The sequence below is a fragment of the Anopheles stephensi genome, chromosome 3 (assembly GCF_013141755.1).
Source record: "Anopheles stephensi strain Indian chromosome 3, UCI_ANSTEP_V1.0, whole genome shotgun sequence".
Lineage (NCBI taxonomy): Eukaryota > Metazoa > Arthropoda > Insecta > Diptera > Culicidae > Anopheles > Anopheles stephensi.
Genome location: NC_050203.1, coordinates 2,260,642 through 2,274,879, shown reverse-complemented (window position 1 = coordinate 2,274,879; position 14,238 = coordinate 2,260,642). Strand labels below are relative to the sequence as shown.

Below are 14,238 nucleotides of genomic sequence, written 5' to 3'. Positions count from 1 at the left end.
GCGTTTCTGTTGCCGTAAATTTCTCACTATTAATAATTTCAACAATTTTCTTTAACGTTTAACTAAACGTCATTTTTCATGAAAAGAGTGGAAGTTCAGTTTACAGGGCGTAGACACGATGGTATAATTTTTTTCTAGCAAATATTGCATACACGCAGGCTGATTAAGCGATAGGGCACAAAGCGCCGGAAAACGAACGTTGGATGCCACTACCACCGAAAATCCCGTTCAAAACAACAACAACCGGTATGCCAGCCGAGCACGAGAAGCATTCGTTGTTGCCTCTTGGTTCAAAAATAAATGTTACCGAGAGAATGCACAGCATCCCGGTGCACGGAGCAGAAATCGAAGAGAGCGAGAGTTTGGCTACCGAAATTCGGCCAAATCAAATCGCAGCACACCGGGGTAGCCACCGAGCGCTGCAAAGTCAGAGCTCCCAGACGAAAAGCATCAGCCCGCGTGGCCGCATCAAGCAGTCAAACCGACGACGACGACAAAAGACCGAAAGACCGAGCGCCGTGGCGAGACGGAAAATAGCGCCGTTTTTTTGTTCGAATCGGATGTGTACGGGGCGTGCGTGTGTGTAAGTGTGCGTGTTTTTGTGCTTGTGTGGGTGCGCGTGCGTACGATCGATAAACGTGTGTAGATTGAAAAACGCAACGATGAAGCAATAGGGAAATTAAAGCAAATCACAAAAATAAAATTACTTTTGGCATCGGTATTTTGACAAATCGAATGAAAGCGAAACGCGCCCTCGACACCACATCAACAGGTGCCGCGGAAACGGTGTGTAGCGAGAAAGCACTCCGAAACCCGATCCAAGTAGCCCGACGGAGCAGTAGAAGCGAGATTTGAAATTTGTACTATCTGTCAGTTTGATTTGACAGTTACGGTCGTTTCGGGAGTCCGAACTGACCGGGTTCGTGTGTACCGTCGGTCAATGACAGTTGTGTTCTTCGTCCTCGGGCAGCGGAGTCCTTTCTCGACACCTCATCCTTATCCGCACGCACATCCACGCCCCCCCTCCCTCTCACACAGCCTCTAACCTCCTGAGTGAGGTTAGCGCGGAACCACAAAGTTGAACGCGTGCGCACCCGTGCTCCCTCGCATTGTCTCGCTCTGACCTGGTAGAATTTTTCAACCCTCGTAAATAAGGGCCATCAACATCTATAGCGGCCAGCCAGCCAGCCAGCCAACCTGCCAGCCAAGCCAGCATCATCGGCCATCGCGCTTTTTCTCGTCGTCGGTTATTGATTAGTGTGCCCGTGTGCAGGCTTCTCGTGTGTGGCGTTCGCGTGAGGGCGTTTAAGAATCCTCGTCGGCTCGTATTCTCGGTTGGGGTGGTCCAAAAATTTGTGTATGTGTTCCGCGGAGTCGTGCATGAATCAAACGGTGTTTGAAAGTTAAAACCAGGTAAAAGTTTACATCTCACCTGCAGCATCCTTTTTCTCCGAACCGAAGAAGCTCCTACGGTGTGAGTGCGCGCGTGTGTGTGTGTGGTGTTTTAATGAAAGCATTTCTTATTTCTATCTGCAAAAGCAATCCGTGTGGAGGCAGTGAAAATCGCCAGCCGTAAGTGTATCTGCACGAGAAAGAAAGCGAAGAAAAAGCATTGCATGAGTGAAGAGGTGCTGCACACGAAAAGGTGAAGAAGTTGTGAGAAGATACCATTGAGTCGGAAGCCGAAACCGCGTGACCAGCCGCCGTAGCCTGTGTGTCTGCTTGGTAGAGGAGCAGCTTCTCGTGATACACCCGTGCCCCCGCAAAAGCCGTCAAAATTACGCAGAACACGCAGAAAATGTCCTCGCTGGTGCTGAGGAGCCTCTCGATACTGCTCGGGCTGTTCTTCATATTCATCGGCATCATGAAGATATCGCCACACCTCAGCAAGGACCTGCATCGAGATTTGGTAGGTGTTGCTCGTGTAGTAGTAGTGGACCGTTCTGTCTGTGTTTGTGAGGGAAGGGCCAAAGCGTGGTCTCCAGAATTAATAATGCATCCATCTGCGCTGGAATGGAAGATGAAAGTTCCAAACAGGGGAGTTACTTGCCGAAGTTGATTCCACACATGAAGTTCTCAACAGCCTCTGAAGCCTCTAATCGCCTACCACCATCATCTGTACCTGTCCGAGCGAGCTCGCATCACGGTTCCGTAGCGCCTATCCCTTGTCACTTTCTTTTCCCGACACGGCACGACATCGGCGACGAGTTGAGTTCACTTTTATAATACACCGACACGCTTCGAAAGTGTATTGTTGCCCTCGAAATTAATGAATATGCATTTGCACGGCCTGCTAGCATCCCCGAACATTCGACGAGAGCGTGTGTGCGATTGCATACTGGGATGCTGTTGACACTGTTGTCCTGTACACACAGTACGTCTCAGTGTGAGCGGCCTACTTGATTGTTGTTGTTTTTTTCACCGGGAATTTTCACACTTTTCTAGCAATTGCAAGTATTTACCAAGAATCTGCTTTTGATATTAAAAATTAACCAAACATTATAAATCTCTTTTTGAGTAAGGGACTATGAATTATCTCATTATCTGATTGCGTTAGATGCTCACAAAAACAAACTAAAAACGCACATCGCCCTCTCCGCGTCACTCACTGTACTCGCTGCCGTACCCTGTCCCATGCCTTGAGGATGGGGTGGAACACTTATTAAAATAGCAATCGGGGCAAATTTTGCTACATTTTGTTCTGCTGCTGCTGCTGCGTCCTCGTCCCATGAGATGGGCATAGATCCGGCAGATTCTTCTCAATGGTAAACACAGGCCAAGCTGAGTATGCGAAACGTTCGGAACCCATTACCGAAAAGTAGAACATCTACTACTAAACTAGGCGAAGAAGGAACGCATGGGGACACCCGGCACGACTCTTCCTCCTATCCTACCTTCCGAGAGTTGTTCAATTGAGCATGCTTGTGTGTGTGTGTGTTTTTGATTTTATTTTGAACGACAAACGAATTTTGTTTCAATTTTATGTTGTTTTGTTTTGGTTTTACCTTCCCTTCGTGTCGTGATCGTGTCAGTGATCTTCTCTATTCAAACATAAACATTTTTTGGTTTGGGGAATTTCAGGAATAAAATGTCTTCCTTTCGTGAGTGGCCGTAGCTAAACAAGTTATTCAAAAAGAAATAGGAAACGTTACACAGCAATACTACTTGTTTCGTAACACAGCGCGGTTTGTTGGCACCGTTGCACTATGAACTTGTCGTTCAGTTTTTGTTTTGCCAATGTGACTATTTCCACATCTTTGCATCCCTTTTTGTTTGTGCCTCATTTTAGTACAAGAGTTGATGGACGTGAAGAACATGCGAGGTTGAGTGCTTTCAGCTTCACTGCAGTGCTAACCTTGAGTGTAGCAAATGCGGCACACAGCTCAGGAAGAATTTGCTGCTTATAATCTAGCATTTTTAAGCATAATTCTAGGACTGCTATTGATTTCAAACTAGAAATCTTCCCCAAAAAACGCTATGCTTTTGTATCTAAATATCATCTGTACTAAGTATTCCACTCGATTGCCTTTGCTTTAGACCATTTGTACTAAAACTCTACGATTACACTCCGCCCCGCGCAATTAAAATGTCATTTGGCCAGCGCAATCGATCGCTCGTCAAATAGAAAACACATTAAGGACACGTGTAGAAGACCCCCGCCCGCGCTGTTGGTCTGTAACACACTGTGCTTCCTACCGGCCGGCTGTGCTTCTCTTGCATCATTCGATTATTCATTAAAGCACTGTCCGTGCTGCACATTAAGCGGGTTCGTTTCACATTTCCCCAGCTGTTGGGCAAGCACGGCAACAACGGGCACTTTCCGCTGCCAAAATCGATCCAATAACCGATAAATTTGGTGTATAAATATTGCCACCTTAATCGAGGTGGTATATCCGTGTCGGAAAGGAAATGGAAAGGAAACATGAACCACGGCCAAAACACACGATGATGCCCATTTTAGCTGGTCGTGATCATGTTCCAACAAAAATCCTTCGTATCGCGAATGGAGGGATGATTAATTGCGCTTTCTTTCAATTTTTTTTTTTGGGCGATCTCCATTGTTTTTGTTGGTTTCGTTTCGCCATTTTTTTTCTGAGAAATCAATACTGAGAAGAGCAATGACGTTGGTTACTGTGAAACGTGATCTTCGCACGCTTGGATCGGAGTCATTTCCCATCGATTTGCAACTTGATTGACTTCATGAACGTTTATTTCGATCGATCGTGTACTTGATCGAGTACTGTCATCAGCACACCTTCCAACATCTCTACCCGCTTGGGACGGATATTTGAGCGGGATTATTATGCAACAGACGTTACAAACCCCCCTCACAGCTAACGACAGCGACCGTCAACAAATCTCAATCCATCTCCCGAAGCAGAAAGCCGATGTGTGTAGGACAATGGTCGCCATCATTGGAAATAGAGCTGTTTTTGGCGGAACGGCCATAGATCTTCTTCCACCGGATCGGATCCGAGAAGTGGTCCGATATTTATAAACAACGATTCATTGCCGCATCGATCCGGTACCACTATCATAAATCGAATGGTGGGTTGATGATTCGACGGATAAACAATTTTCAAGAGGCAGAGTCAATGAGGACCTCGATGGGTTTGCAACTATCGTACACACGATCCACGTAGCAAGCGCCGTTCCGGTGAGTTATCGGACGGGATATATCCATCGATCAATCAAAGTAAACAGTGGCCGATGATTGCATGAGCGAGAGATAGAGAGAGAGAGAGAGTCCCGAGCGAGCGGTCTGACAGCTCAAAGACGGCGACGCGCGCGGCCATTGCCAAACCGTAATGGCGTGTGGCCATGGGAGAGAACCGCTTGAACTTGAAGAAACCGCCGTCACACCGTCGGGTCGATCCTGGGTCGAAGTATAAATAGGAATAGGGTAGAGTGTGTACGGTTGGTTGTTGATTCTGCTTTTGTACGATCCTTTTTTTTCTGCGGTTTCTCACTTTTCGCATTCGTTGTTGGTGTTACATGCATGCCGCTCTTGTCTATATGATGCTGCACCGTCAATTTTTCCCAATTGATACTGATACCGGCCAATCCGGGGGGTGTTGCGAAATCAATCCACCATTTTGAATGCTGCCAAAACGTTAGTTGTACTAAAAAGCAATATTGATAGTGTTTGACAGTTGACAGCTGACATCTCTCTTTAGTAATTCTTAATCGTGCTTAGAATTTTTGCATACAAAAGACAAACCTTCCCCAAACATTGACCCTGATCAGTATGCATTCCTCGGCTCTGCATGCTCAAATTCCTCAGCGGGTGACACGATCGCTTTAACACACACGGATGCGTACGATATCCGCCAGTGTAAGTGCAATCCTACCCGAACAACCACATCAAATGCAGACACTTCGATCCTACACCGACCAAAAGCGAGAATGTGTGTGTGTGTGTGTGTGCGAGTGAGGTGTAAGTCAACCTATGACCGGCAAAGCGAAACGTGGCAATGGCGCGCGCGACGGTTCCACCGAGGCCGACGGAAAGGCGGAACCGGCCGGTGGCAGGCGACAGACTTCTATTAAAAATAAACGCGACAGTTTCCCTGGATTTTTCGTGCAGCTTCGTGTCGGTGGTCGGTGCTGTGTTAGTTAGGTCAATGGTTGTCATCCGTTCGGCGACGATCAACCGGGGTGGACACGAATGTACTGCGGGAAACAATAAACACGTATCAAACGGACCTAATGAAGCGCCCACCGATTAGGGCTCATGACTAGCATGATTTGCTGCTTGTCACGCAACGGCGCAATTATGTTGCACTGTGTCCCATTATACGTTTAATGATATTTATGGCATACAGAAGCGTTTAGAGTTTGTCATTATTCCACAGGTGCGATTAAAACTGATTTTGATTTACTAAATTTAATCCCATTCAGATGGATTATGTCGCTTTCAGGTGACGTATTATTTTCGCGAAGCTCTTCTTTTGCAAGAATTCATCTACGTCAACGAACAGCCATCAACAGCACACTCTAAAGTTTATGCAAAAAGCCAATCCCGTTGCTTCGCTTTCAACGGCCGAACCCATTTTGACGCGTCTGATGTCTTAAGTATTAGCCAAAGACTTGCGTCAATTGTTCCGCGGTGGAGCTGGTTTGAACACCCCGTCCATGGTTAGCAACCGTTATGAGATAGAACAGATCACTCCACAACCGTTGCCGCCCGTCTCCTTGACAACCGCCGGCGGCCGATAATGCGTGGCGGGAAAACTCATCAAACACCAGGCGTCTCCATTACGGTGCGCACGTGCGCCCTGCATGTAAGATGATGTGCCGATATTTATTTACACACACCCGTCAAACGTGGCAGCTTTAGTGCGGGCCTTAAATCATTTCGATATTATTTACTCGCGCTCGCGTGTAGCGTATCGTTTCTCATGCGCGGCATGCGGCTTTCATTTCACTTCCCTAAGGAAAGTGAACGCACAGAGTGATATGCTGCTGATGATTTGCCGTACTCGATTTGAGGGCACGGTGCTCTTTCCGTTCGATACCGTTCTTCTTCAGCTTATCATTAAATTGCGGATTAAAGCGTCGCGGTACGTGAGATTTGCTTTTATGCTGCCATTAAAATATTCTCTGTGTGAGTGGCCGACCGACCGACCACTAATTATACACACGAACGCGACCTTCCGAGGTCCGCGTTGCTCGCAAGGGTCGAAAGGGAACGACCTTAAGATGGATCATTGCGGCCCCCTCCCGCTTTCTAAATGGAAGGATGTCTTTTTATAAACCCATCATCATCATCCTCATCATCGTCATCGTCACAGGCGCGAGTTGCACTTCCTACTAAGCGTGTCGACATTACCTCATCGAGTCGCGCGCTTGGTGCAGTTTCTCCATGTCTGAGGCAGGATGCGCAAGGTCGGCTAACACGATCGACCGTAAACATTTACTGCAAGAACATTTACGATCGTTTGAGGAAAAATGAAAGAAGGGGAGAGCGATAGCAGAGAGTGGAGTAAGACCAGAGAGGGAGAGAACGTGGGATTGGTGGTTGTTAGTGTACCAATTAACGACCACGACCACGTGTTTATGGACGACTGTGGTCGGGGGTTTAGTATGGTGAATAAACTTCGTCTAATTGACCGCTCATTGTTAGGGCTCATTGTAAACTGTTTTGTGATGGATGATGTACGAAGAAGAGTTCTGATTGCTCTACGGTAATAAAGTGAAGTCAATTGTGAATTTTAACGTTTTTTTACTTGAAACTTTCAAACCAAACTGTCTAACTTGTCAGAAAAGAATATTCCAAACTTTCTAAAACAAAGATCAAATGCTAATGCTTGCTATTTACTTTAGTGGCAGCAAACTATTCCCATCGAATTTGCTCATAGTTTATTTACATTAAAATAGTTTAATCTCTTCCATCTGCTTTTCGCTCAATGGACGCACGGAAGCTGCCTAAAATAGCTTCCCAATTGTCTGTGAATCTCCCCCCCCCCCCCCCCACCACCATCGATTCCGAACAGGACTTCAGCACTGACCAATATTTATGATTTTCGTTACAGCGCAAGAACTACGTCAAGTATGCGAAAGTGTTCCCGCTCTCGACACTGCTGGAGTTCAAAATACCCTCGAAATGGTACCGACGATCGGTCGGCGGGCTGGAGGTGCTGTGCGGGTTGGCGATGGTGCTCATTCCCAGCCGTAAGTAACTTCCCGGAAGGGTGGAAAATTCATGGACTCGACTCCGAGTGGAAAAGACACAGCTTGAGTGGCCATATGGCGATGGCGATGTTGTTATTGAATCATCGAGAATCACTCGAAAGAGGCAAAGGTCTTTTCCATTAAGGTCCAGAACTAAAACTATGTTTAAATGGCACTAATTTTCTGTTATCTCCCTGTTTTGCGCACAAGATAAAATAAAAAATGCGGCCAACATAACGCTTCTGCTGTTGATGTTCCTGGCCGTCTACTCGCACTACATGGTAAGCGATCCGTTCGAACGGTCCGGCCCGGCGCTCGTCTTCACCTTCATGCTGATCGGACGGCTAGTGATATGGTATCAGGTATGTGGGACGGGGGACCACACCCCACGCGGAATAAGTTCCTCCACCAGACTAACGTTCTTGCATCACCCAACGCAGGCAAGCAGACGGGAAGCAGCCCTAGCAGCTGCTGCACAGCCCACTGCCAACGGACTGAAGCAGGAATAAGGTGGCATCATGCCCATGGTATCCTGTCCGCGGCTACTGATCTCAGTTCCCTAGACCGTATGATGGAGAGCACGAAACAGAGAAAGAGAGAGAGAGAGATCGAGAGAGAGAAAATGGACAAATTCTTCATGCAACCAATGCAATACAACTCTGTAAAGCGATTGATCCGAACCACACACACAGCCACTGGAGCGAGCGCTGGATGTATCGTTTTGTAAGGAGCTTTTGTAACACAACCACACACACACACACACGTAATGAACGACTACAAGTGGAAAGCGACATGAAAAACGTGCAAAACGGTTTCATTCGGTGTTACGAAACGGAAAACAGACAGATTGACGGGCTTCTGCATCCCGAACGAACTACTGCAGGACAGAGAGAACAGAGAGAGAGAGAGAGAGAGAGAGAAGAGCAGCGAGAAGATTTACCAACAACGAAACAACATATTTAACCGCGATTAACTATCGGCATCTCGCCGGAAAGAAGTGTAGACTATTTTCTTTTGGTTTCGGACGGCAAACTAAATTGTACGACAAAAGGATATTACAAACATTACTATGGTTTAGACGTGTTATACGTTTCCGGGGTCGGTTCTTGAAAAAGGATACTCTTCTGTCCTGCCGCTTACAGGAGAAAACAAGACGAACAAAAAAAAAACGAAATGCGGTAGCGGTATGTGTCCGTAGCGGTCGGTCTCTGCTGTTTTCTTTTTAAAATGTGATCACAATAAAAACAAAATACAAGGGAAAACACTATTCTCTAGTCAGTTTGCGAATAGTTTTACCTTACATTTTACGAATTTTGTTGTTTTTTTATTATTTTATTTTGTAATAGGGTTTTTGTTTTTGTTGAGTGTATCGAGCGCAATAGAAGGAGAGAACTTTTCTAAAACCAACAACTCCACCCCTATTTGCACAAAGCTAGACATTAAGTGGAAGCAGCACCACATACACACTCACACACGCGCACAGGAGGAAAGGGCACAGGGCACACACACGCACACGCATCAATTAATCATACTATAAACGGGCGACCTCCTAGCTGGCGGCCAGTAAGGCGGACCGATCACCGCATCCTTTTGCCACTCTTTCTCTGGGCAATGTACACAAACCCCAACACGGGCGAGAGCAATATCGAACATCACACCATCACCACCACTTCCGCAGAGTGTCAAACGATCGAATGTCCTCAGTAGCACACGCGAGTAAGACAAGGATGGTGAAATGCAATACCCACACGGCAAAGGTGTGTCGAAAGCAAATGATAAACAGCAAATAAAGGGAGAAATAATACTTAACACGAAAAAACAAAAACAAACAGTTTACGAACATTCGTTATGGTTCTGTGTTAGTGCAAAAGAAACCGTTTGTTAACATATTTTATTTGAAACCTCTCACAAGCACTGCCGGACAGTGATGTATTAGGATACGTTGCGATTCCGACGGTGAGGCTTATTAAAATTGATCTGTTGTATTTGTTAAAACATTTGCGATTTTCGGTGCGAAACTAACGCGCTACCATCATCATCGTCGTCATCATCATCATCATTTTACAGGATAAAATTGATTCTCAAATTATATTACATACGCGATGCTCGACTCGTGTGTGTGAGTGTGTGTAACTTAACGATCGCTGTAAAATTGCGTTACTTTGACTGTATATAATTGGGTGCTTTTATACTGGTACTCGGTAGTGAGAAGAACTGCTTCGTAAGCAGTAGCTCACGCTGGTCAAGAGCCATGGGCATTAAACAAGGACGAAAGACTTGTAAAGTCTTTTGCTGCGCGCAAAAGAACGCGCTTGGCAGAGGACGTTCCCACTACGGCGTAATGATGATCGGCCCGGTTTGACCACTTTGGGGGCTTATTTTAATGCCCTTTTCCGCACACACACGATCCACGTCTCCACCATTGACGAGCTCCTCTTTGTTCTCCTTGTTTTCTTCCACACTTTCTTCCAGCATTTGCACGGAATTAATCTACACAAAAAAAAAGCCGGAAAAGGGAAAACAAATCAAGATAAGTCCACTTTACTCGCCGCCTTACCATCTTCACTGGTTTGGTTTGTACCTTCGAACCGATGTTGGAAATCTGTAGCTCTTTGAAATGTTGCCGCTCCTCGTCCAGATTCATCGTGTGCGAGCGCTGCATCAATGGTGTCGAGTTCCGTATTTCGGGCATCTTCACCGTACCACTTCTCTCGAGCGGATTGATCTCTTCCATGTCCTGTTGGGGTGGAGGAATAGTCGAATCATTTAAAGCACCCATCTCCTGTTACCGCACACACACACGCACGCTGCTTACCTCACAAATTGTGGTAGAAAGATCTACCTCGGCCATACCCCGTTCGCGCCAGAAGCGTCGAAGTATACGCTCATCGGGCGAAGTCATGGCAATGTCCCGCGGGTACTGAACCTTCTTGCGGATCGGCGTTTTGCCTGTCGGTTGGTAGAACGTTAGATCGGTCTCGTGGAACCGCTCGAATGCGCTCTGCAGCTCGTGCAGCTGTTCGTCCTTCGTGCGCCGTTCGTACGATCCGATCGTTTGGCCGATGCACTGCGTATGGCCACAGGTCGCGCTGCCAAACTGTTGTCTTGAGCTTTGCTGTGCCTGTAAGCTACCCACCACGCGGCCCATACTTTCCTCCTGTGCTTGTCCGTGCTGCCCATTCTGCGCTTCGAAGCTTTGGGTGAATTCATGCAGCTTTGCACGACTTTCTGCCTGCGCGGTAGATAATCGCACGCGCTGTTCCTCGATCGCGTTGGCAATTGCCTGACTGTTCGTTCCAACGAGCGAGAGGTCCACACTGGCAAGCTCTTTCAGTACCGCCGACTGGTGCTGCTGTACCAATGCGCCACACTCTTCCACATGCCGGTCCCTTTCCGCGGTGGATTCCTGTACCGTTTTCGTCTTCTCTTCGATCGATGCGCGAATGGCCTGCAGCTGTTGGGCGGCTTTCCTTTCTTGGTTGGCCAACTCGTCGGAAACGCCAATCACAATCTGTGAAAGCTGCGACTGCTGACGCTTCGAGGCGGCCATTCGCTGCATGAAACCGGTCACCTGCTGCTCGAGGTAGGTCTTTAAATTCTGCTCAAACTCCTTCGCCGCTTCCAAGTCCTTTTGCTGCTCGTGGTGCGATTGTTTCACGTACTCCTGCAAACGGCTGTGATGGCTTTCGAAGGTGGACGTTATCGCTTCGAGATCAACCAGCTGTGCGGTAAAGGTTTGACAAAATTCGGCACATTTCGCATCGTGCGTTTGGCCGTGCACGATCATACGGTCGAACTGTTTGCGCGTCTGCTGGAACTGCGTGTCCAGGGTGCTTTGGATACCGAGCTTTAGCTTTTCCATCGTACCGGTAAAGGATTGCATCAGTGCGCCACGGGACTGTTCGATTTGGGCGAGAAAGCGGAGTATTTCATCCCGGCGAACATCCATGTTCTCTTCCATCGCCGCCTTGAACGCTTCCACGAGTGTTGCGTTCTGTTGCAGTAGGCTGTGGTTCACGGTTTCTAGCGCCGAAAGGTGTGCCTTGGTTGCGTTGTGCATTTGCTCTTGCTGCTGGTTGTAGCTTTCTGTGGAATATGGGAACAATAAATAAGCCCCTTTGCACTTTGCGATTGAGCGATAACTCCTTACCCCATCCAACGTTCATATCCACCGTCAACCGATTACATTCTTCTGCCATTTTGCCTACATCATCCCGTATCGATCGAATGCGGTCACGCACGCGATCGACAAACTGCTCCGAAGCGCTCTTGTTTCTATTGTCCAGTTCTCTACGACGATCTACCGTATCCTGCAACCGTCGAATGCATTAGCTCCTGTTTCCTCATTCCCCAGCAACACACACACACACACACACACACACACAAGCATACTTACGTGCAAACCATTCGTGTCTTCCGTCACCGTTTCTACCACGCTGATCAGCTCCTTCGCTTGCCCGGTGAGCATTTCTTCCGTGCGCAGATGATGCTCCAGTATCACCTTCTTCTCCACGTACCTTCGTTTGGTTTTCGAAAGGCTTCGCTTCGTGTTCGACAGCTCCGTGCGCGTTTGTCCCAAATCGTTCGCTGTACGGCGCAGTTCCTCCTCGCGTTCGGCCAAACTACAAGCGACCTCCTTAAAGATTGATTCCTTCTTCGCCAGATCCTCCTTGAGTGCCTTTATCAGAGCCGACTTATCGTTCAGCTCTTTCGTGGCCGCTTCCGACTTGTAAACCATCTCGTTGTACGTATCCTCCGCCAGGTAGATACCGTTCTTATCGCGTGCTGCCATTAGATCGCGCTTCAACCGATCGATCTCCTCCGTGTACTCCTTGATGACCGTCTTTTTCGACAGTTTCTGGTTCGCTTCCGGTTTGTTCTGGATGTTTTTCGCGCGGTGCGCGTACTCCAGTGTGCTGAGCGTTTCTTCGAAATCCTTGTTGCCGGGCGATACGGTCGCTATGATTGACGTTTTCGTACGCCCTCCAAGCGATTCCTGCAGCAAGCGCGTAAGCTTCGACTCTCGGTACGGTATGTGAGGTGTTTTCTCTACCAGTGCCGTTATCACGCGACCGAGCGTAAGCAGCGACTGGTTAATGTTTACCGATTCGCGCGTCCGGATGCCTTTCTCATTGCCCGCCTTCGAGATGTTTTCACTTCCGGCCAGATCGACAAGATTCAGCTTGCCAATTTTCAGCATTTCCTCCCCGTCTATTCCATTCTCCTTGATGTGAACGATGATCGAGAAGATTGTGTGCGATCGGGACGACTGGGCGTTCATCAGTGTTGAGGCGGTCTTACGACGTTCCTGACCTTTCGCTAGCAGCTTGTAAACGTCATCTTTGCTGTGTACCGGAATCTCCTCCAGCCCCTGCACGATCACCGACCCCTTCTTCTGCACATCATCAAAGATCCGAATCTTGACCGTATCGTCCGTCGAAAGAAGATCGCAAAGCTCCTCGTTGTACAGCTCGAGGTAAGATATGCGCATCGAGAACTCTAGCTCCGTCATCCGCAGCTCGTCGAACAGATGATTCACCGCGCGCGGAATGATGCCAGTCTGCGTATCATCTTCCCAGGCCGCACTTAGTTCCGGCTCCTCCTCGCCAACCATTGTGAAGGTTTTGCCCGTTCCCGTTTGACCGTAAGCGAAAACCGTGCAGTTAAACCCCGACAGGACTTCCTCGATGTACGGGGCCACCACCGCCTGGTACACTTCATGTTGCTTCGAGTTCGGTGCAAAGGTACGATCGAAGGTGAACTTTTTCGACGTTCGCGAGTCGGTGTAGCTCGACTTTAGGTGAAGCTCTCGCGTTGAAACCACCTCTACAATCTCCATCGAGCGTATCAGCCGCTCCCGGTTGTTCGTTGGCCTAAAATGGGCAGATAAAAAAGTTAAGCATCGCACTGTTGGGAAGGAAAACTGGAAATGCAAGGCTCACTCACCGAACACGAACATAAACCTGCACATTTTGGTTACATTTCACTGGCTTGTTGGCATTGTTTGATTGGTTCCGTTCGCTATGCCCGTTGCTGGCGTCCATCGCGCTAACTTTGTACCGTAACAGCAAAACCGCACAGATACGCACAACAACGCTCTATGCACTTTACTTTTCGAACCGCGTCTTTTCAGTCTGATGAAATTGCTGGTGGCAATTTCCCGAAACAGTTTGCGTGGTGATTGGCAAGAAAAAGCAACTGCCCCAGCTCGCGAGTGAGTCCAATGGCGACCGTTTATCCACAATACGCAATGGCAGTTTGGTTCGGCGTTTGAAAATTGTGACAGTTGCTCTCGCACAGTTGGCAGCGTCGCACAGCGGGATCGTTCGCTAGTCAAAATTTGTTGCTTCACCAACATCATATCGGATTTTTAGCTTTTTACGGAAAAAAAGTTGTTTTTGAAAGCATGAAAAAAATGGAAATAATTTTACATAACCCAGAATCTTCCCAAATCAATAAACTAATTGCATCTTTACTGCACCAAAACAACAGCAAAAGGCACCAATCACTCAACGAAGCACGTGTCAAAGTGGAGCTTTTTCAACGAAGCTACTGTCAGCGTGA

The 14,238-nt window shown here is 47.7% G+C and overlaps 2 protein-coding genes across 3 annotated transcripts; one reads left to right on the top strand and one right to left on the bottom strand.

Annotated features, from left to right (window-relative positions):
• Positions 1–58: 58 nt before the first annotated feature.
• Positions 59–8,985, top strand: LOC118512196 (transmembrane protein 35A). Of its 2 annotated transcripts, XM_036056299.1 has the most exons (6): positions 59–583; positions 1,156–1,413; positions 1,540–1,909; positions 7,536–7,674; positions 7,885–8,036; positions 8,115–8,985. In XM_036056299.1, exons 3-6 carry the CDS (start codon positions 1,799–1,801, stop codon positions 8,181–8,183), a joined length of 471 nt encoding a protein of 156 aa, XP_035912192.1. In that variant the 5' UTR covers positions 59–583; positions 1,156–1,413; positions 1,540–1,798; the 3' UTR covers positions 8,184–8,985. The 2 variants fall into 2 exon arrangements, with proteins under 2 accessions (XP_035912192.1, XP_035912191.1); XM_036056298.1 differs by having other exon boundaries at positions 59–1,413.
• A 521-nt stretch (positions 8,986–9,506) lies between these two features.
• On the bottom strand, positions 9,507–13,943 carry LOC118512188 (kinesin-like protein Klp61F). The gene is made up of 6 exons (XM_036056279.1): positions 13,621–13,943; positions 12,071–13,547; positions 11,825–11,984; positions 10,490–11,760; positions 10,256–10,411; positions 9,507–10,164 (listed from the first exon to the last, which is right to left on the bottom strand). The coding sequence occupies exons 1-6, from the start codon at positions 13,716–13,718 to the stop codon at positions 10,006–10,008; spliced, it is 3,321 nt and encodes a 1,106-aa protein (XP_035912172.1). The 5' UTR covers positions 13,719–13,943; the 3' UTR covers positions 9,507–10,005.
• Between the last annotated feature and the right edge of the window lie 295 nt (positions 13,944–14,238).